Source organism: Microtus pennsylvanicus, chromosome 10, assembly GCF_037038515.1.
Source record: "Microtus pennsylvanicus isolate mMicPen1 chromosome 10, mMicPen1.hap1, whole genome shotgun sequence".
Taxonomy (NCBI): Eukaryota; Metazoa; Chordata; class Mammalia; order Rodentia; family Cricetidae; genus Microtus; species Microtus pennsylvanicus.
The window spans coordinates 28,522,304-28,543,623 of NC_134588.1; the positions used below are offsets into that span (position 1 = coordinate 28,522,304).

At 51.8% G+C, this 21,320-nt stretch overlaps 1 protein-coding gene across 9 annotated transcripts in view; it reads right to left on the reverse strand.

Annotated features, from left to right (window-relative positions):
- The window catches only part of Sox13 (SRY-box transcription factor 13), a 52,688-nt gene that overhangs the window by 1,739 nt on the left and 29,629 nt on the right, over positions 1 to 21,320 (reverse strand). For 7 of the 9 annotated variants that reach the window (XM_075987978.1, XM_075987975.1, XM_075987976.1 and 4 more), the window contains 12 exons: positions 9,871 to 10,069; positions 6,231 to 6,342; positions 6,065 to 6,151; positions 5,088 to 5,260; positions 4,821 to 4,889; positions 4,396 to 4,510; positions 2,994 to 3,076; positions 2,656 to 2,818; positions 2,165 to 2,274; positions 1,971 to 2,067; positions 1,513 to 1,656; positions 478 to 694 (listed from right to left, as the gene is read on the reverse strand). In XM_075987978.1, coding sequence (XP_075844093.1) covers positions 478 to 694; positions 1,513 to 1,656; positions 1,971 to 2,067; positions 2,165 to 2,274; positions 2,656 to 2,818; positions 2,994 to 3,076; positions 4,396 to 4,510; positions 4,821 to 4,889; positions 5,088 to 5,260; positions 6,065 to 6,151; positions 6,231 to 6,342; positions 9,871 to 10,068 — 1,568 coding nt within the window. In that variant the 5' untranslated portion in view covers position 10,069. The remainder of the gene's footprint in view (positions 1 to 477; positions 695 to 1,512; positions 1,657 to 1,970; positions 2,068 to 2,164; positions 2,275 to 2,655; positions 2,819 to 2,993; positions 3,077 to 4,395; positions 4,511 to 4,820; positions 4,890 to 5,087; positions 5,261 to 6,064; positions 6,152 to 6,230; positions 6,343 to 9,870; positions 10,070 to 21,320) is intronic. The other 2 variants (XM_075987983.1, XM_075987977.1) reach the window with 1 other exon arrangement.

Genomic DNA, 21,320 nt, shown 5'->3' on the forward strand with positions numbered 1-21,320 from the left:
ATCACAGGCATGCATTCCAACCCCTGTCCTGTCTGGGGCACCGTCACACCCTGGGCCCTGTGTGTGCATCCTGACGGCCAAATTAACTGTCTGCTATAGATGGAAAATCTAGAGCCATGGGTGTATTCTCGGAAGGTGGCACATGAATATTATTTCATTTTACTGTCACTGACTACAGGACTACCTTCCTATGGGCTGAATCCCTGCAGCGTGTCTCCGTTTGCCCTGCATTTGTCGGGTGGCAGGCGCCCCGCGGTCATTCTGGGTCGGACCCAACCCCCAGTCACCAGAGTCTTACATACAGTCATTATCCACCGGGGATCACGCAGAGGCGGATGACAAACTGATCTGCACACGGATGCCCAGGGAGCAGCCACACAAACCCTGCCTGCCCTCACACAAAGGCCAGCCACACATGAACCCAGCCTCTCCCAGCAGCCACAGGCTGCTCCTGGCCACGAGGGGAGGCCTGCTCACGGGATGGCGTAGCTCTGGCGAGCACCCTGGCGCCGTGTTCTCATCAGGGCCTTGTACTCGCCCACACGCAGCCGCCGTCCCTCCACGACGCAGGTGCGCTTAGGCCTCGGCTTGTACTTGTAGTCAGGGTATTTCTCCAGGTGCTGCCGGCTCAGGCGGGCCTGCTCCTCGTAGTACGGCTGTTTCTCTTGGTTTGTCATGGACTTCCAGCGAGAGCCTGACCCAAACCCAGGCAAGAACTCAGGGCCAGACTCTCGGAATCACCTCAGACCCTAGAAACCCTGACTGGACCCTGATCCCCAAGTGGGTCGACAGATAATACAAGTGAAAGCCCTCATCGAGGGCCTGGCCCAGTGCGGATGCTCCCTGGATGCTGGGCAGGGAAATGGGTGAGCCTGGTAATGGCACCACCCTCACGCTGAACAACTTCCACCCCTGAGAGGTGTCTTCCCAAGGGCATTCACAGGAGAGAAGTCACTCCAGGACACCAGGTATCCAGTGTCGGTCTGAGGTGCAGCTCCAGCTCCGGTGCGTGGTAGAGCACCTGCTGAGCATGCGCCAGCTCCTAGGCTGCACCCCCCCCTCCCCCCAGCACAACAAAGCTAAAAACAAACCCCGGTGCTCCAGATAGTAATCCTGCATTGTTACTGGAGGGTTCAGCCATGAAAACATCCCCCTCCCCCCTCAGCTTTGTCTGCCCTGCCCCCTCCTCAGTCTCAGACACAGTGTGGCATTTAAAGTCTTGGTATGGACGATCCAGGATACCAATCTCCCGTTTACTGCCACAGCACTGGCTAGGAGGCATTGGGAGTATCGGGGAGGTAAGGAAAGCACTATGTCCCAAGGGAAGGAGCAACCAGAACAGCCTTGCTCTGGTACAAGGTCCTAGGATCCAGACACCCATTACAACTCAACTCCTACACCCTCTAAGATTCTACCAGGGGTTAACAAGACATGGAATATCACCAAGCAAGCCCTAAGTGGACCTAGCTGGCTCCTGGGACCCAGTCCTATTGAACTATCCCCTGCCCTTACCAAGAATCTTGCTGATGCTGGAGTTGTGCATGTCTGGGAAGGCCTGCAGAATTTTCCTCCGCTCATCCTTGGCCCACACCATGAAGGCATTCATGGGTCTCTTGATATGACTGCTGTTCCGGGACTCAGAGAAATGGCGGGCGCCTGGAGGATGGGCAGACAGAGTCAGCAACGGGGCTGGCAGACATCCCTTGCATGGCCACCAGGAGGCACTGAGGAGGCTCACACAGCGGTCAGCTCAGTTCAGGTGGGAAGCAGAGAACTGGCACAGCAGGAGCCCAGAACTGCAGGGCCCCACAGAGCAGACCTAAGGATAGACACCTGGGCACAATGGAGATGCAGGCCAGGACCTGAGGGCTTAATCCCAGGAGGACCCAGGAAAGGAGGAGAGAAGTGACCAGAGACAGACAGGGAGGGCCCTAGTGGAATGAAGGGGTGCCCAGGATCAGAGCCCTCACCGTCCATGTCGCAGCTCAGCATGGCTTCCTCCAGCGGGTGCACACAGCTCTCCTCTGGCCTCTCCTTGGCTGGGGATGAGTCCAGGCTGATGAGGTCCTGCAGGTGATAGAGACATCAGTATGTCCCGTGTCACCCTGGCTGCATCTTCTATCACAGGCTCCTGCCCTCTGGGGAGAGGACGTGTGGCCCATACCTTGCGGAATGGGGGGTTGGGGGAGTTTTCCAAGGTCCCACCGTGGCTGTGCAGCAGTTGGCGAGCATCCTGGATGGCTTTGGTGACAGCATCCCCTTCACCAAGGAAGCCTGTTGAGGAGGGAGCAAAGTGGAGGACAGGGGCAACCCACACTTCTTACACTCCCTGCCATGTCACTCCTAGGGCGTCCTTGTAATGGCATCTTTGTGGTAGCACGCTCTCTGCCCATCCCCCACACACCTAAGAGGCTGGGAATGAAGACCCTGGGCTGTCTAATCCGATACTGGAGGACAAATGGGCCATGGAAGGAGGCCTCCTCCGAGCCAGCCTAGACCCGGGCTTTAAGAAAACAGAGGCTGGAGTTGAGTTCAGTGATAGAGAGCCTGGGAATCTTTAAAACCCCACACTGGACCAGAGAAAGGGAAGGGACGTGCCCACAGTGGCATCTGACTCAACTGTCCTCCTGGGTGAGAGCAGATAGGAAAGCTTACCCAGAGGCAGGCTGGGGGGGCTGGACTGCAGGTCCCTTGTGGGAGCCCCGTGGCTAGAGGGGTGCGGCCCGCAGCTGTTCATCTTGAGGCTGGGGGAGCTGGAGGTGTTGGGCAGCTCAGGTGCCTTAGGCTTGGCTGTGAGGTTCAATGGCTGGGGGGGCTCCTGGGGACCCAGAATGTCAGAAAGTGAGAGACACCAAAGGACACCCCTTCCCCCACGTCGTGGGACAGACAGGGCTCGGGGAGAGAGTGAGGCTAAAGCACCTGCCCAGAGCAGCCAAGAGGGAAAGAATGAGAGCAAAGGAGGAGGGCACCCCACGCAGTGGGCAGGGGAGTACCTGCAGGGGGTGGTGGGTGGCCACCCCGGGCCTTTTCACCACAGGGGCAGGAGGGCTGTGCAGCAGCTGCAGCGGGTACTCCACTGTGGAAAGAAAAGCAAGGGGCAAAGTCCCAGATGAGAACCAAACAGCCGGTACCAGCATGACAGGTCCCAGGGCTACATGGTGGGCTGAGACTGGAGAGGGCCCCACTTGTTCTGTCCACATCAGATCCAAGCACCGCAGGGGACTGTCCATCACCCCCTCTTCCTACATGGGCCCTGCAGGCTGGTGGCCATGTCTGTCCTTTTTAACCAACTCTAAAGAGTTTCCCACGGTCCATGCATAGGAGGGCATACTCGGGTCTCATACTTGCTGAGTTGGGGGGGGGGGGGGCGGGGACAAAGCGACCCTGTTGGGAGGAATGTGCCTCACGAGCTCTCCCCCTAGGGTTACATGCTTGCGGTGTGTAAGAGACTATGTAAAACACCAGTCTCATTTTACATGTGTATCAGTCGGGGTTCTCCAGAGATCTCGGTGGGCAAGGAGACAGTTCAGTGGGCTGCCCATGAAGCTATCAAACGGCAGTGCCAGGATTCTAAACCAGGTCTTCTAGACGCCATAACCTTGGCCTGTACAGTACTCTCTCCTACCTATCCTACCTCACTAGGCTTAGCATCAAGGGGGCGTGGCAGTTCCGCAGAGATAAGACTGTATACAAATCACCAGCCCCAAGGCAGGTAGATAAGCTCACAGGAGGTGTGTCAGGGCACTTTGTTCGAGCTGGGGTGGAGGTGGGGAGTAAGGTTTGAGGACGTAATGAGGACCATGAACCCAGTGGGTAAGCAAGGTTGTCTCTGTAGCAGAGAGCTGGCACTCTATGTGGGCTTGTGGGACGGGGAGGGTAGACCAGTAGTCTTCATTGCTACCCATCCCATTGGGGCAGTTTCAGGCAGCATGTCTGCCCTGTCCCCAGCTCTGTCACCAGAAATCACTGGGATCATTTCATCAGTCACCTTCACCCCCACAGCCCACTAGAGACAATGCACTCCCTGCTCAAGTGTTCCCATGCACCCACTTCCCAGACCCCATGCTCCAATCCTCAGTGGAATCCCACATCCCTGTCACTCTCGCAAACCTCTGCCACCTCTATTCCCTCCACCCTGTACCCCAGTTCCAGCTTCTCCCTCACTTCCTTACCCCCCAGGACCCAATCATCAAGTGCCCCCTCCTCAGGGAGCCCCCCAGGCCTTTCTCCAGCCTTCTCTCTCTTGAGACTCTGCTTTTCGGTGCGCTCTTCCTACCCATCCTTCCTGCCAAGCTCAGGAAGGACTTATTCTTCCACCAGACAAACCACTGAGCATGGATGGGCTCTCTCATCTCACCACAGCCTCTGCGGTGGGCCCTTCCCTGTCTCACTCACCTGGTTTGCAGGGAATGGGCTGGATGGGCAAAGCCAGCTGGGAGTCAGGGGTGACAGGCAGTGGCTGGTGACTTGGGGGAAAGGCTGGAATCATGACATAAGGCATGTTAACCTGCTGAAGGCAAAGAAACCTGCCGTAAGTCACTGGGGACCCAAAGCGCTGCCCAGATGTCGTTCTGCCCAGGACCCGAGGTAGAGTGGGTATACACAGAACACAGGGTAGGGACAATTTTCCAAAAGATCCATCTGACCCCGTACGACATCTACGAGCCCATCTACTTGTCACCCCCTCAAAACAGGACTCCGGAATTGGAAGGAATTGGAGCAAAATTGGATGAAGAATATGGCCTCTTCATCAAGCCTAGGGGGAGCCTGTTCTGCCGTCCCCTTCCCAGGCAGCTCTGCCTGCACTGTCCCCTGGTCACCTGGATCTGCTGCTGGAGGACGTTGATCTTGTGCTGCTGCTGAATCAGCTGCTGCTGCTGCTTGGCAATCTGGTGAGACATGGAGTCAACAAGAGAATTATGGAAGGCCCTGGCCTCCTCCAGCGCCTACCACAGCCCACCCGTCTTCCCCAGGAGCATGAGGAGTGGGGTGTGGGGTAGAGCACCAGTTCTCAGAACCTGGTCTCCTCTGCAGACAGTCACCCTTCCCAAGGAGTCTCAGAAGCCCCTGCCCTGGCTGGCACCTACCTGTTCCTGCTGCTGCCGGGCCAGTTCCATCTGCTGCTGCTGCTTCTCAAACAGCATGGCCGCCATGTTCTTCTGCTCGGAGTGGGCTGTGAGGAGCTGGTCCCGAAGGGCGGACAGCTGGTGAATCATGACCAGAAGCTGAAGCTCCTTCTCAGCCAGGCTCTCTTGGGTCCCTGTTCATGGTGAAATGCCACCACGGAGACCTTTGTTAGTGCGCCTATCTATTTGCCCACCCACCCATCTGACAACCTCTCTGTCCCAGGAGCCTGCCAGGCTGGTGCCCAACTTCTCTGTACTTGAAGGGATTTAAAAAAAAAAAATCTACTGTTTGGCACGATGGCAGTTACTTCCTGGGATCAGCCTGAGGATGAACGAGCTAATAATGTGTGGAAAGTTGTTTGTCTAGGACCTAACTGCGATTGCTCAAGTCTTCCATTCCAACATGGCTGTCTGATGAGCAGTATACTTCCAAGCACTCAAGTGGGGACCATTTTATAGTCAGGATGCCTCTGGAAAATGCCGAAGCTCAGGCCTCCATCTTTAGGCTTCCCATCCGTGAACGCGGGGAGCATAAGTATTGATTTAATGCTCCCACTGTGGGCATACTCAACAACACTTGAGAAAATGGTCACCCTGAGGAGGTAAGCCGCGGCCTTCACTGTGGTTCTGGAAGCCTAGCTTCAACTGCCAACACTGCGTGGAAAGTTTCGGCTCACTTTAGACTAGGACCTGGAGGTTGAATGACGAGCCTCAAGTCCCAAGGGTCCCCTAACGAGAGCCTAGATTCACCCCCCATGGGATCTGTTTCCAGTCAGGCTGCTCCCACCTGGGGATGGGCCAGACAACTGCTTAGAGATGCCCAGGTGAGCCAAGTAGGAATGAGGGACTGCCTGATATACCCAGAGTGCATGATAGACCAGAAAGGAAAGGCTAGGGCTGAGATGCCCTCCCCTGATCTCCGCACACAGGCCCTGCACCTTTGACATCCTTGGTTTCCACAGAGCTTCTTCCCAGAAATCGCTCCTTCCAGTCGCTGGACAGCAGCTTCTCAATGGCCGGCACAACTGGAAGAAGGCAGGGTAAGGGCAGGGCGAAGCCCACCAGAGAGCATCCCAGACCTCACCTCTGACTCAAGCATCCTACCTTCTTGTAAGTTACGGTTGAAGTCCAACCGCTCCTGGCTTCCCGAAGCGGCCTCAGAAGCTGCTGGTCTCTTGGGGTCTGGGGACATACTGCTCTCTGGTGAGGCACAGTCCTGCAAGAGACAATGAATTATCACTGCCACTCCCAGGAAAGGGAGCACAGACAGGGCTGAGCACCCCAAAGGTGTCCTTTCCGAGGGACCAAGACTCTGTAGGATATTGCTCATTCTCACATTCCCAGGCCTGGCTTGCACCACCCTATAACTGATACAGTGAGATGAAGAGACCTGGGGACAGGAGACCTGGGTATCAGTAAGGGGCTGGACCTCACATAAACCCCGACAACTCTCTGAAAGCCAGGACTGTCTCTGGGATCCATAGAGTAAAGCATCTGAATGAGGAGCCGATACATTGGGATCACCATGGAAACACACCTGTAGGTTTGTCTATGAGGATGCTTCCAGAAGGAAAACCTGCCCTGACTGGAGGATCCTGAACAATTTTGTCTCCCCACTTCCAGACTACAGATGCAACATGGCCAGCTGCCTCAACTTCTTGGCCACCATACCTTCTCCACCATGTGTGCCCTTGAACTTGAGCCAAAACAAACCCTTCTTTAGGTTGCTTCCGTGGGGCATTCTGTCCCAGCACTAGAGAAGTAACTAATACAGAACCCACCTAGGCTAGTTATTCCTACGAATCCACGTGCTGCTCCAGTCCCGCTGCTTGATTTCGGGCACCTACTGTGGCCTCCCTAAATGATCCCCTGGGCTGGAGCACTGCCTCAGCAGTTGGGAGCTCTTGCAGGGGACTGGAGTTCAGTTCTCAGCACCCACATCCAGCTCCAGAGGACCCAACTGTTGCAGAGTATTTATTTAACTAGGTAAAGGTGTGTTGCATTTATTTAATTATGGAAAGATATGTTGCTGTTTTACCTTGCCTGCCTAAGGCACCTGATTAATTGATTTTTTTTGGGGGGGGGTTGAGACAGGGTTTCTTTGTAGCTTTGGTGCCGGTCCCAGAACTAGCTCTCATAGACCAGGCTGGCCTCGAACTCCCAGAGATCCGCCTGCCTCTCGAGTGCTGGGATTAAAGGCGTGCGCCACCACCGCCCAGCCTGATTAGTTTAATTGAAAGCTGAACAGCCAATTGCGAGGAAGAAGGTAGGTACAGGCAGAACCTCCAGGCAGGGAGAATAAGTAGGAAGAAGAATTTAGGCTTAAGAAGAAAGAAAAGAGAAAGAGAAAAGGAGACGAGACGCCAGAAAGATGCCAGGGGCCAGCTAGACACAAAAGAAGCAGAAAAATAGGACACACAGAATGAGAGAAAGATTAAAAAGCCCTGAGGCAAAACAGAAATGAATAGAAACAGGTTAAAATAAGTTAAAAGAGCTAGTGGTACAAGCCTAAGCTAAGCCCGAGCATTCATAATTAATAACTCTCCATGTCTTTATTTGGGAGATGGCTGGTGGTCCAAGGAAACTTCCAATTACATCCGACATCCTCTTCTGGCCTCTGAGGGCAACTGCGCGCGCGTGCACACACACACACACACACACACACACACACACACACTCACACATTTTTAAAGAAAAATAGGGGCTGAAAAGATAGCTCAGCAATTGCTTTTGTAGCTCTTGCAGAGAACCCAGGTTCAATTTCTAGCACCCACACGGTTGCTTACAACCACTCCAGTTCCAGGGGCTCTCACACCCTCCTCTGTAGCACCAGGCACTCATGTGATACACAAAAAAAAGAAAGAAAAAGACAACAACAAAACAACAATACGAAACCAAAACCAGAAGCCAAAACTCATAAATATAAAATAAACAAATCTGAAAAATTGAAAAATATAAACAAATATGTGGATGGATGAATGAATGAATGAAAACAAATCTTTAAAAAAAAAGAAGTGTTCAATTGGGCATGGTAGTCCAGCCTTTAATCCCAGAACTCAGGGGTAGAGGCAGGTAGATTTCTTTGAGTGCCTAGATAGCCTGACTGACCATAATAGAGACCCTGTCTCAAAAAACAAGAGGAGGCGAAAGAGGAGAAGAGGGAGGAGGGGGAAAGGGTGGAGGGGGAGGGGAGGAGGGGGAAGAGGGGGAAATAGGGGAGGAAGGGGAGGGTGAAGAGGGAAGGAGGGTAAAGAGGGGAGGAGGGGGAGGGTGAAGAGGGGAGGAGGGTAAAGAGGGGAGGAGGGGGAGGGTGAAGAGGGGAGGAGGGGGAGGGTGAAGAGGGGAGGAGGGTAAAGAGAGGAGGAGGGAGAGGGTGAAGAGGGGAGGAGGGTAAAGAGGGGAGGAGGGGGAGGGTGAAGAGGGGAGGAGGGTAAAGAGAGGAGGAGGGGGAGGGTGAAGAGGGGAGGAGGGTAAAGAGAGGAGGAGGAGGAGGGTGAAGAGGGGAGGAGGGTAAAGAGGGGAGGAGGGTAAAGAGGGGAGGAGGGGGAGGGTGAAGAGGGAAGGAGGGTAAAGAGGGGAGGAGGGAGAGGGTGAAGAGGGGAGGAGGGTAAAGAGGGGAGGAGGGGGAGGGTGAAGAGGGGAGGAGGGTAAAGAGAGGAGGAGGGGGAGGGTGAAGAGGGGAGGAGGGTAAAGAGGGGAGGAGGGGGAGGGTGAAGAGGGAAGGAGGGTAAAGAGGGGAGGAGGGGGAGGGTGAAGAGGGAAGGAGGGGGAGGGTGAAGAGGGGAGGAGGGGGAGGGTAAAGAGGGGAGGAGGGGGAGGGTGAAGAGGGAAGGAGGGTAAAGAGGGGAGGAGGGGGAGGGTGAAGAGGGGAGGAGGGTAAAGAGGGGAGGAGGGTAAAGAGGGGAGGAGGGGGAGGGTGAAGAGGGGAGGAGGGAAGGAGAAGAGGGGAGGAGTGGGGGGGAAGCAGCAGCAGCAGTGCTCCTTGTTTCATCTAAGCCAAGCCTCCCGGTGTCTAAGGTTTACCACTCCAAAATGTGTCCCCTGGTCACCCCCACTCTTCCAAATGGAGTTCCTCCTTAGAGTCATCAAATTAAACTTCCTGTATGGAAACAGAAGTTTAAGACCTGCAGAATTTCTACCATATATTTCAGCTCTCTCCTCTCTGTGTACATGTGTTCTACACGTGCATGCGTGTGCGTGTGTGTGTGTGTGTGTGTGTGTGTGTGTGTGCGCGTGCGCGCGTGCGGCATAGGCCCTACTTTGACAGGCACCTGTCCTTTTATTTACTGAGGCAGGTCTCTCACTGCACCCAGCGCTCCTGTTCCAGGGACTCCCACCTCTGCCTCCAGGCAGCTGCCGCACTTTCTTGGCTTTTACGAGGGTCCTGGAAATCCAAACTTCCATCCTCTCGCGTGTGCAGCAAGGGCTTTACCCACTGACTCATCTCTCCAGCCCCTGTTCCCTTGTCTTAAGGAAATTATAGTCTGAAATGGCCACTCAGATAGGGATGGAAGGAGACACCTCCTGTCCTGCTCTGACAGGTTACCCAGCTTCTAACCCTGACCATGTGGCTCCTCCCATCTGCTCACCTGGGCTCCCCCGGGGCCCCATTGCCCTTTCAGAGACCATTTCTGCACACAAACTAGACAAAAGCATAGAGGCCTGGTGGAAAGGGTAGATCAGCACCAGGTGGAGGCACAAGGCAGGGTGGGGGGCAATAACCTCAAAAGAAAGCGCTAGATACCTGAGCTGGAGCTTGTGAGTTGGCGGCTTCCTGTGGAGCCAGGGCTGGATCTCCAGGCTGGGGCTCCACTGCAGTGGCTGTGACTTGGGGGGCCTCGTGGGGAGGCTCCTTCTTCTCCTCAGACTTGATGGTGCAATTCACCATGGTGCTAGCACTGTCCAGGGCCAGCTGCACAGAGATGGGGCTCCGCATGGACATCCTGGGAAGAGGGACAGAGGACCTGGAGTGAGGTCCAAGATCCAGTTTATGAGCCCACCCTGCCCCTGCAGGAGGTGCCCCTATCCTTTGTTTCCCAACCCAAGCATTTCCTGGCACCCCTCAAAGGTGCATATGTCTAAAACACAAGCCTACTTTGGAACCTGCTTTCTTATTTTTTAATTAGTAGAATCCATTTGTGATTCCCACCTTTGGTATTCACTCCCTCCTTTTGCTTTTGCAGTGCCAGGGCCTTGCACGTGCTAAGTGAACACTCCGTGTTTCTTGCCATGCTGGAGCCAGTGAGCTGATGAGCTCACCCGAGGAAGCCAGAGGGGGTTAACTGGCTGTGTCAGAACCCAAGACAACTGAACACTGTATCTATGTAAACGTATGTACTGGAGCCAGGCAGTAGTGGCGCATGCCTTTAATCCCAGTACTCGGGAGGCAGAGACAGGCGGAGCTCTATGAGTTCGAAACCAGTGAGTTCCAGGACAACCAGGGCTACACAGAAAAAAAAAAAACTGTCTCGAAAAATAAAAAGACATGATCTCAGATAGTCCAGGCTAGCACTGAACTTACTATGAAGCTGAGGATGGCCTTGAACTCATGCCCATCTTGCAATATGCTTGGTAGACTCTCAGGAAGTGCACAAAGTGGCCTTCTCCTTTATCACACAGCCTAGCACCCCCCAACGGTGAGAGTCTGCGGGGCTCTGGAGAGCAGTTTCCAGGGTCACATCAGGCTAGAGACCAAGCAGCAGCTCTCACCCTCTCCAGTCCCTGGGCAAGCACTCAGAGTTGCCTGCTGGTCTCAGGTAGCACACAAGGGTCTGGCCTCCGGCAGAAGTGTTGGGAGGTGGGGCCTCAGTAGAGGGTATTAGGTTAGGAACCCTCTGTCTTCCTTCACAAATGGGTTAACGTCAGCTCTGGGGAGACTTTACTAGAGTTGAGTTAACCTGGTAGTCCTGTGCCCTCCTGCCACAGGGTGATAGCGCAGGAAAAGCACACGCTTAGACACACAGGGATCAAAGAGCAACAACCATCAGATGCACTAACAGACCCTTTAACCCACATAAATGTAGAAGGCAAGAACCACCCCAGAATTGCCATCTGACTTCCATTCACGTCCAGACACAAATATCTCCCTCCCCTCTCCTCCTCACACTCGCAATAAGTTTAAAGCAAAACAAAAACACGTTATGAATTATTTACTTCTACGGTTTCCCACCTATACTTTCAGATCACGGTGGCCCCCTGAATAGAGCGACCAGTGAATTTGCATATCTCAGCAATTCTGTACAGGGTATCCCGTAGTCCATAGATTACACCAACTATTCTGGTACTGTGTACTGGATCATACAATGTTACAGCTTTGTATACAACGGAATACATAAGGTGTTTTATGAACAGCTACAGGACTATTATAAGCGACTAAGATATACACATCTGTATTTGATTTGATTGTATCCTGTAGATCAGAGGACGGCAGACTTCCCCCACCCTCTTTTCTGAGTGCAAGGTAATCAGGAACCCAGGATAGGACCGGGCAAGAGAAGGCCAGCTGACCCTAGTTGGGGCCCATCTCACCTGGATGAAGAGAAAACAGACCCCTGCCCGGCTTGGCCCAGGGGGGCTGCCTGGAGAACCTGCAGAAAAGCAGGCAGCTCAGCCCATCCGGCTGGGGAGGGGCCGGGAGCCAGGCCCCGCAGGGGGCAGGAGTGGGGGCGGGGGGCATTATCCTGGAGCTGAGGGCAGCAATTACATAACAAACAAACCCGGGCTCAAGCTGTGAATTAATCAAACCGCTGAAAATAAAACCTTCCTCTCAGGAACTTCAGACAAAAGAAATGAAAACAACCAGGCTGGCTGGGAAATAAAAGGCAGCGGTGCTGAAAGCCGGGACAAAAGGAAACCAGACAATAGGGTGCTGGACAAAAGCAACAAAGCCAGAGGAAGTGTGACAGGCGCACAATGAACGCCTGTGGGCTTCTGATCCCTAGGCTCTCGGCCACCTCATCCCACACCATTGGCTGCCACCAGATCGCCTCCGCTGGCCAGACTTGGGTCCCAAAGGGCTCTCCTTCTCCATCAGGACCTGGCCTCAGGTTTCCAACTCCTACCTCAGTTCAAGCAGTCCCGGCCACCGCAGCCAGAGCGCGCGGTCAGACGAGCCCCTGAGGTCAAATGCTGCCCTACGGGACGTGGTGACCATCCACCCACCCATCCCCGCCCCACGAGGGCTGTCCTGACTACCCAAGACCAGCCTCACTGGCTACATTTGGCTACTGAGCCCTTGCAGCCAGTCAGGGTGGGAACGTGCCACATCAAACACACCAAGGGTCCCCAAACTCAGCGTTCATTATCAGCTGTGGTCACAACCTGATGGATTAGGCTAGAGAAAACAGTCTCTTCTCTCCCTCTCGCTTACATCTTTTAAAGATCTGTTTTGTTTTTAATTATGTGTGTGCGTTCTATGTGTGTGCGCTCATGAATGCACGTGCCCGGGGCCCGAGGCATCAGATTCCCCTTGGAGCTGTGGTTTACTTGTCCTCTGCAACAGTGGTACCCACTCTGAACGTCTGAGCCATCTTTCTAGCTCTAGACAAAACAGTCTTTTGTTGTTGTTGTTGTTTCGAGACAGGGTTTCTCTGTGTAGTCCTGGCTGTCCTGGAACTCACTCTGTAGACCAGACTGGCTTTGAACTCAGAGAGATCCTCCTGCTTCTGCCTCCAGAGCGCTAGGATTAAAGGTGTGCGCCACCACCGGCCAGCTAGACTAAACATTCTTAAGACTCATCCCACCTTTTTCTTCCCCGAAACAGGGCCTAACCGTGTGGGCCAGACGGAACTAAGATCCACCTGCCTCAGTGCCTGAGTCACCGGATTAATTTATTATTATTTTTTTTATTTTTATGTGCATTGGTGTTTTGCCAACATGTATGCCTGAGTGAGGGTGTCAGATCCCCTAGATCTGGAGGTAGAGACAGTTGTGAGCTGCCATGTGGGGGCTGAGAATTGAACCTGGGTCCCCTGGAAGAGCAGCCAGTGCTCTGAATCACTGAGACCTCTCTCCAGGCCCCACACCTGATCGTCTTTGTAGTTCAGTTTGTTTATTCGGGGTTGCGATGGGGGCTGCACCCAGGGCCTCACACAGTTAGTACACATTCTGCCACGGAGCAGCACACCCAGCATTTAAATTTCTTTTTACATGTATTTACTAGGAGACACAACATCATGCAAGTCATGGCCAGTGTGTTCCTCAGGGGAACCACTGAGCCTCAATGCTCTTTCCCACCTCTCCCATCTCCACCCAGCACCCCTAGCCCATACTTGGGGTTATCTGCTATTAAGAAGTGGCATCTTGGGGCTCCCGGCACTGGTAAACTAAAGAAATGGCTCCCACTGACATCAGACTGGTTTGGAGTTGTCAACCTTGTCACCTCAGCCTAGTGCCCTCAGGTAACCCTAACAGATCCTGGGGTCCATATGCTCACAGGCAGGCACCTGGCTTAGCAGAGGCAGGGACAGGGCTCGTGGTTGGTCTGCTCCGAGCTTACTTAAGGAGAGGCACAGCCTGGGCCTAGGAGGCAGGCCTTGGCAGGGACCACCTCACTGCCTACCCATCCTTGCCCTGTCGCAGCCTTAAAAGAAGCAAGGTAAGGGTCAGGGCTAGAGTCTGTAATTCTTGCCTGACCCTGTGTGAACACTGGCAAGCAGCCTCTCGGCCTGTCTCATCTTCTGCACACTGGGTAGTTAGCCACACCTCACAGAAGTCCATGGGGGTTAAGTACCACACGGTGAGCATCCTGTACATGGACGTGAATAGCCCAGGATGCTGAGTCAAGTGGGTGACAGACAAGTCTCCAAGTCACACAGACCTGGGTATTGTCTGCGCTCGAACCCTGAATAGCCACTGCTGTGCCACCTTGGGCAAGTAACCTCCCTGAGCCTGTTTCCCCCTCAGTAACATGGGCATAAGACAACCCAGGAAGAAGAGCTAACCTATGAAATGTGCCTGTTTTACATTCTCGGGCACCTTGAACTTGGCCTTCACAGGACTAAATCATACCTGAAGATACCTTCGAATGCCTGCTGTTTCTGACTCACCCAGGAGCTTGGGAACCCAACCAAGGCAGGGTGAAAATATAGCTGTTTCCACCCATCACTGTGGCCCTAGAGTCTAGCACAGAGCCTGCAGCATGGGGGACCGGATGCTGCTCCCTGCCCTTCCTCTGTGTGAGAGACACCCAGCAACAGAGCAAGTTCATTTCTTTTTCTTCCTACCCCCAACTGATAAGAAACCTTTCCCTCAGTCTTAGGATTTAAAGACCCCGTAGGAGCCTCCCTTCTTAAGCCCCTTTTCCAGGGACTAAAGACCCCACCAACTTCCTTTACTCCTTCCTTGCAAAGCACATGCTACACCTTCTCAGGGGATTTCCCTCTCTCTAGATGCCCAGAAGCCCAAAGCCCTCAGTGTGCAGGAGACAATTATGGGCTTCCCCAGCTCCACCCTATTCTGCAACCCCAAGTCCTAGTTAAGAGTCATAAACCCACGGCAGCCCACAAGCGCAATGGATGCTCCCCTGTGTTATCCGCCCTCCCTCTTGTCCAGCATCACACTCTTGGGGCAGCCCTGCTTCAGAACTACCACCAGCAAGGACCCTAGCAGACTTTCTACCAGCAAGGAGGCTGAACAGGTGCACGCCTTTAATCCCGGCACTTGGGAGGCAGAAGCAGGTGGGTCTCTGTGAGTTCGAGGCCAGCCTGGTCTACAGAGCGAGTTCCAGGATAGCTAGGGCTGTTACGTGACATGTGTGCCCCCTTAAAAGTGCCCGTCAGGCACAGGTGGCTCTCTTGCCTCTCCTCTTCGTCTTCTCTCTTCCCTGTTCTCCCTGTCTGCTCTGCCTGCCTCTCTCATGTCCCAACTCCCACACAACTGTTCACTCTCTTGCTTCCCCTTCCACCCCCACCAATAAACCTCTGGCATTAACTCTGCTGCATGGGCCATGTTTGCGTAGTGGCATACCTCGGCAGGGCCCACCAAAAGGCACCCACTTCGCCTTTTGTATTTATCATCGCACCCCTTTTTCTACCCTCCCCTCTCCTAGGGAGCCCACCTCATGGGTCTTCTACTACACTCCTTCCTTCTTAGCTTTATCTCACTAAGACTCTGAACTGGTGCGCGAGACTTTGAATCCAGTGTCTGGATAAAGGCGCGGAGAAAGAAGCCCCTCCAAGGAGGACTAGAGGCAGAACGCTGCCCACACACGAGATGGCTCCTGTTCTCCCCATAAGCAGGCTTCCCCATCCTGCGCCAACCCCTTTCTACCCCCAAACAAACCATCAGTCACTTCCTCTTCTAATCACTCAATGACAGACCCAGCTGAATGGGAATCAAAGAAAGTCCTCCGAGTTCTTCCTCCTCCCTAACCACAGCTCCAGTCCCCCACTCGTCTAGATGTAGAGAAGATTCCAGTTATCACAGTATGACCGTGACTCAGACCTGGGGCACAGGAAGACCTTCCGAGGATGGCCCCTGGGCACCGCCAACAACCACCGCTGCCCCTTCCCACAACTTGTCAGAGTGGCTGGTGCCAAGGGCATCCTGGCCAGGGAAAGAGATCTATGCAGCATGGGTGGGGCAGGCACCGGTCCCAAAGGGAATTGCACTTCCTCTGAAACCCCAGAGAGTTGAGAGCCTCAGGCTGCCCTGAACAATAGTCCCAAGGCGTGGGTGCCCAGAATGGTGCCCCGTGCCACATCCTGTCATTCTTCCCACAGGCCGCACCCTGCCACCCTTCCTGGCTCCACCCGATCCTATCTCTGTGTTTACTCAGCGCTGGGAGCTGGGCTGGCCGCAGGCTGGGGATGAAGCTTTCCTGAAGGTCCCCTCACCCTTTGCAGCCTGTGGTGGATAGGATCCAGCTGTGGCTGGTCTAAGTCTCAGCTGGGTAAGAAGAGCCAATATTCCAGCCCCTGGACTGACCGACAACCCCTGGCTGGCCAAAGCAGTATCCATCCACCTGGGCAGATGGAGGCTCAGGGAGATTCCTGTTCCTGTCCCAGCCTGGGAGAGGTGGCGGCCCCTACCTATAAGTGTCTCTAGCCCAGAACCCATTCAGCACTGAGCTTTCTTCCCTGGCACTCAGATATATGAGCCCTCAGGAATACATTGGAAAGCAGTGGTGTAGAAGAAACAGTAGCTGAGATCGTCTCCCCACCCCACTTGGCCTTCCAGCCTCAGAGGCGTTGTCAGGACAGGGGGTGACTGGGAAGGGGGCAACTCTGAGGCGCTGCTGAAGCTCACACTGAGACGTGTCCCCAAGAGGTCTTCCATGGAGAACTGAATGCTCCATCCCAACAGTACCAGGAATGCAACTGGTCCATCCTTGTCTCCCAGAAAGGGAAGACTTCCAGGCCACTGCAGCCGGGACTGGTCGACCTTGTCACAACCCCATAAGGGACAGACCTGAGCATTAACCAAAGGAAGGAGAAGCAAAATAAAAGAGGCGCTAGAATAGCATCCACTCAGCTACAAGCACTGGTGTTCCACTCTCTCTTCCTTGAGAGAAACTATAGCAGCCGAGGGCTGGTGCATCCTGTCTGACAGAGGTGGGATATCTGAGGTCATTCTCATCGATGCCAAGCCTACATTGTGCATTCATGGTTTAGATTTGTACTATTTTTTCTTTTTTTAAAGTGAAAATAGATTTTTCTGCACAATATATTCTGATCAATTTTCCCTCTGCAAACTCCTCCTAGATTCTCCTCTGTCTTCCCCAAACCACACCCTATCTATCTATCTATCTATCTATCTATCTCCCATTAAAAAAACAATCAGGCATCTAAAAAAATAATAAAATAAAAACAAACCACAATAGGATAAAACAGACAAACAGAAAACAAAGTCAAAGAAAAAGCACAAGAAACACAAAGAGACAAAGAGAAAAATATTTGCATACACAGAAATCTCATAAAAGTACAAAACTGGAAACCATAATATGTAAGCAAACGACCTATAAGGTCAGCAACAACAACAAACATTAAATTCATTTTGTGTCGGCCATCTGGTTGGACACAGGGTTACCCCTAAGTGTGGTTTGTACACCCAGGGAGACTCAGCTGGAGAAGACGAATTTTTCCTTCTCAAGCAGCTATCAACTGGAGATAGGTTCTGAGTTAGGGATCGGGGCTTGTGTCTCCTTCCCGTCTCAGCACTAGGACCACATATGGGTTAGACCTGTGCACGCAGCCAGTCTCTGCAGGGACACTGGCCCGCTCGAGCACGGCTCTGACAGGCCTTGCCTTTCTCTCTATCCCCTCTGCCTTGCTAGATTAGATTACATCCCTAAAGCTAGCAACCAAGCTCTATCTCCTTATGTGGCCACTTCCTCCTCCTGAGGCTGACTACCAAAGGTCAACAATCAGAAGCCCCCTTAGTTCACCTAATAAACATGCCCAATTAAAATTAGACATCTCAAAAAAGTTAAAAAAAAATAACATAAAAACTAAATACCTCATCCTAACACGGGGTTCCCCCCTTTGCTTTTATACATCACCATTTGCCTGTGTGGCATGTCTGTCTCCTCTCTATCCAGGGACAGTCCTTTGTCCCTCTGGGTCAAATACCCCTGCCCCTTCTCTTGTCTCCTTCCCCTTCTTCCTCATCCCCTATCTCCTTTACCACTGCATCCTAACCCATTCATTATAACACAGACCTCCCCCTTTCCTCCTCTTAAAAATTATACCTGCAAGGTCATTTGCTGCTGTTTTCTGCCTGGGTCAGAAAGCAGCTGCTTTAACTTTTCTTCCCTGCTTAATAAAGGATCTCCCTGTGAAAACAGGTGTTTGGGTGAGGCTTGTGCCTAATCCTGGGTCTGGGGGGGAACTCCCTGCTGTGCATCAGTCCTCTTCAGTCTTCCTGAATTTATCAGTCCTGTTGTGTCTAGAAGGCCTTCTCTCCTTGGCATCTCTGTCTCCTCTTCCACAGAGTTCTCTGAGCTCCGAGGGGAGGGATTTGATGGAGACAGCCTATTTAGGGCTGATGTTCCAAGGTCTCTTACTCTCTGCAGACTGTCCAATTGGGGGTGCCTGTATCTGTTTTCATTTACTGCAGGAGATTCTCTGAGGATGGCCAAGCAAAGCACTGATCTGAACATAGCGGAATGTTATTAGGAGTCATTTTATTGGACCATTCATTGAGGAGAATAGCAGGATTTGGCTTCCCTCGGCTCCATTGCCCATCTGGTCCCAGGGTCTTGGCGACCCAAGTAGCGTGGGGCACGGGTTCCAATCAGACAGTGGTTGGTTACTCCCCCGACTTTTGTGCCACTATTGCACCGGCGCAAGCTTTCAGCAGGTCACCATTTTAAAGGTTTGTTGCTGGGTTGGCGTTTAGCCTTCTCCTCTGGTCGTGTGTGGCGTACCTTTCAGTATCATGAACACTAGTAAATAGTGATGAAAGCTCTAGATAGGCACCAGCTCTACCTCTCTCTTCGGTGAGCTATGTAAGTGCTGTCTTCAGCAACAGCACCTTACCGTCACTTCGCAGAGAACCAACAATTAGCATTGGCAATAGTCTGGGTTGTCCAGGGGTTTCCATGGGGTCTCTTTGGCCAACAACTCAATTAGATGTAACCCATTTCTGACCCTGAAGGTTTCATTTGGTGGCAAGAGATATCTAGTTGGGGCTGTGTCTTCCCATTATTCAGAGGTTCTATTTAGATTTTTTTCATTCATGTAGATAGATAGATAGATAGATAGATAGATAGATAGATAGATAGATAGATAGATAGATATGTTGGGTTTGTTTGTTTTTCTTTTTTTGGATTTTCAAGGCCAGGTTACTCTGTAGCTTTTGAGTCTATCCTGGAATTCACTCTATACTAGTCTGGCCTCAAATTCACAGAGATCCGCCTGCCTCTGCCTCCCAAGTGCTGGGATTAAAGGCATGCACCACCACCGCCTGGCTCATTTATGTATATATTTTAAGGAGCTTCTACTGCAGTAGGTTTACATACTACTCCCCAAATAGCCCTTAATTTTAGCTGTCCCTCTCTATATCCCCTCCCTCCTCTCCATTTAATCCAATTCCAGTCAAAGCACCCACCCCCAGCCCTTGATATTTCTGAGAAAGGATCTCAGGTTGGCCTCGATCCTCCTGTGTTGCGGGAGGTCCTTCAGCTCCAGCCTATAGCCGCTGAGATACCAGCCCATTGGGGCGTGGTCTCTCTCCCTTTAAAAAAGGGGCCACTTCCCTCTCCTCTCTCTCTTCACTTCCTGCTCTGCAGGCCACTAGACTCCCTTCCTGGTTATGCAGAGGGCTGTTGTCTGGGATGGTGATCTGTAAGTTTTTTCCCCTTTAAATAAATACCACCCTATTAATCATAATTCCAAACTGGTGTGGCATTGTTTGTGACTTACGCCTTCAGTTGGCACCCAACGTTTGGTGTTAGGACCTCTCCTTCCCCCGCTCGGCTGCCGGCCGCGAGTTCAGCTTGGCCTGAGCCTCCCTTCCTCAGCCACGGCCTGTGCCTTGCGGAGGCGGTGGCCACCTTGTGGCAGCTGTCTTGTGGCCTGTGTCTTGTACGTGGAGCCAGCAGCTTAATATAAATCATCACGCACTGGCTTTTCTTGCTGCAGTTCTTTATATTTTCTCTTTAGACACCTCAGATTGACTTCCACTCCCCACGCACCCTATTGTCTGCCTCCCCACGTGGATTTAAACTCCACAGGCCTGCGTAGTCTCTGCCCGCGTGGTTTGCTCTTTTCTGAGTCGTTTTTAAATCTCCCTTGCAAGCACAGCTCTTAAGTGGCGCGAACCAGACCACGTGGTTGCTGAAAGCTGCAACCCCTCAGGGTGACTCTGTCACTTGGAGGCATAAGCAGCTTTCAGGTTGCTCTTCTCTACCCCTGGATTCTGGGTTTCTGGTTCCGTCTCTGGAATTGATTTAATTACATTTACTTTGTTGAGAAACTTGCATTTTCCAGTTTTTAACATCTACTAAGGCACTAAAACAGGACCCCGTTTTCATCGCGACTCAGCAACAGCGCCACCTGCTGGATAATAGGTAATATGGCAGTTTTCGTTTCTAATGCAAATTTTACTGCTTTGTTTTCACTAATACAACGGATTAGTAAATTTATATTTACTCATACAATGGATTACGTCATACAAGGTTTATATGATTATGGGGATACCTTAATTTGCTTGGTACTAGGTTTCAGTTTTCTTTTCCATATTCTATCATTAAGGAAGAATATGGCACTCCTAAGAACGATAGAATCTTTACAAACTAATAATGAACAGAAGAATATGGCACTCCTAAGAACAATAGAATCTTTACAAACTAATAATGAACAGAAAAATATGGCACTCCTAAGAATGATAGAATCTTTACGAACTAATAATGAACAACTAATTGACAGGATTAAAATTATTGAAAATCAGAGGTTATCTGAACAAGTGGATACTATGACAGACAAAATTGACTCCATATCCAAGGGTACTAGAAAGTTACCTGAAAGGGTTCAGCTGTTGAATTTGACCTTCAGACTTTATCACAAAGTTTTGATAAGGTAACTGACAGAATGTACCTCCAAGATGGGAATCTACATGATATACAAGAAAAGTTTAGGGAGGACATGTTATCTTTGAAGGAAAAAATTAAAGCTTTGGAATCACAGGTGCAGAATGGGGACCAAAAATTGATACCTCAGTGAAATCACTGGAAATATATACAGGTCAGGAGATTCAGGATTTAAGAGAGACAATGATAAAAAGATTTGAAAAGATTGGAGAAATTATTGCAGCTGGTGAACAGAGTAAGGAGGCACAAGGACAGGATACAATGCCTCCACCAGCTATTAGAACTGGCTTACCCAGGGTTCTAGCAACATACGCTATACTTAATTCTGACAAAGTGTCAACTTCTAAAGGCTCAAAGGGAGTCAGAGAAGCTAGATGGACGCCAATAGCAATGAATAATCTGAAAGAAATTAAGCAAACTGTTATTAATTTTGGCTTCCACAATGCATATGTAAAGGAAATGATAAGGACTTGGGCTTCTAATGCTAGAGCTACCCCCCATGATTTCCATCAATTAGTGTCTGCAGTTTTTGATAATGGACCTTCCTTGATGTTTGGAATTTATTTCAGAGAAGAATCCAAACATATGGAACAGCAAGGAAGAGCAAAAGGTGTTGAGGTTTCCCAAGATCAAATTCTTGGTGCAAGAGAATATGCTGATCCACA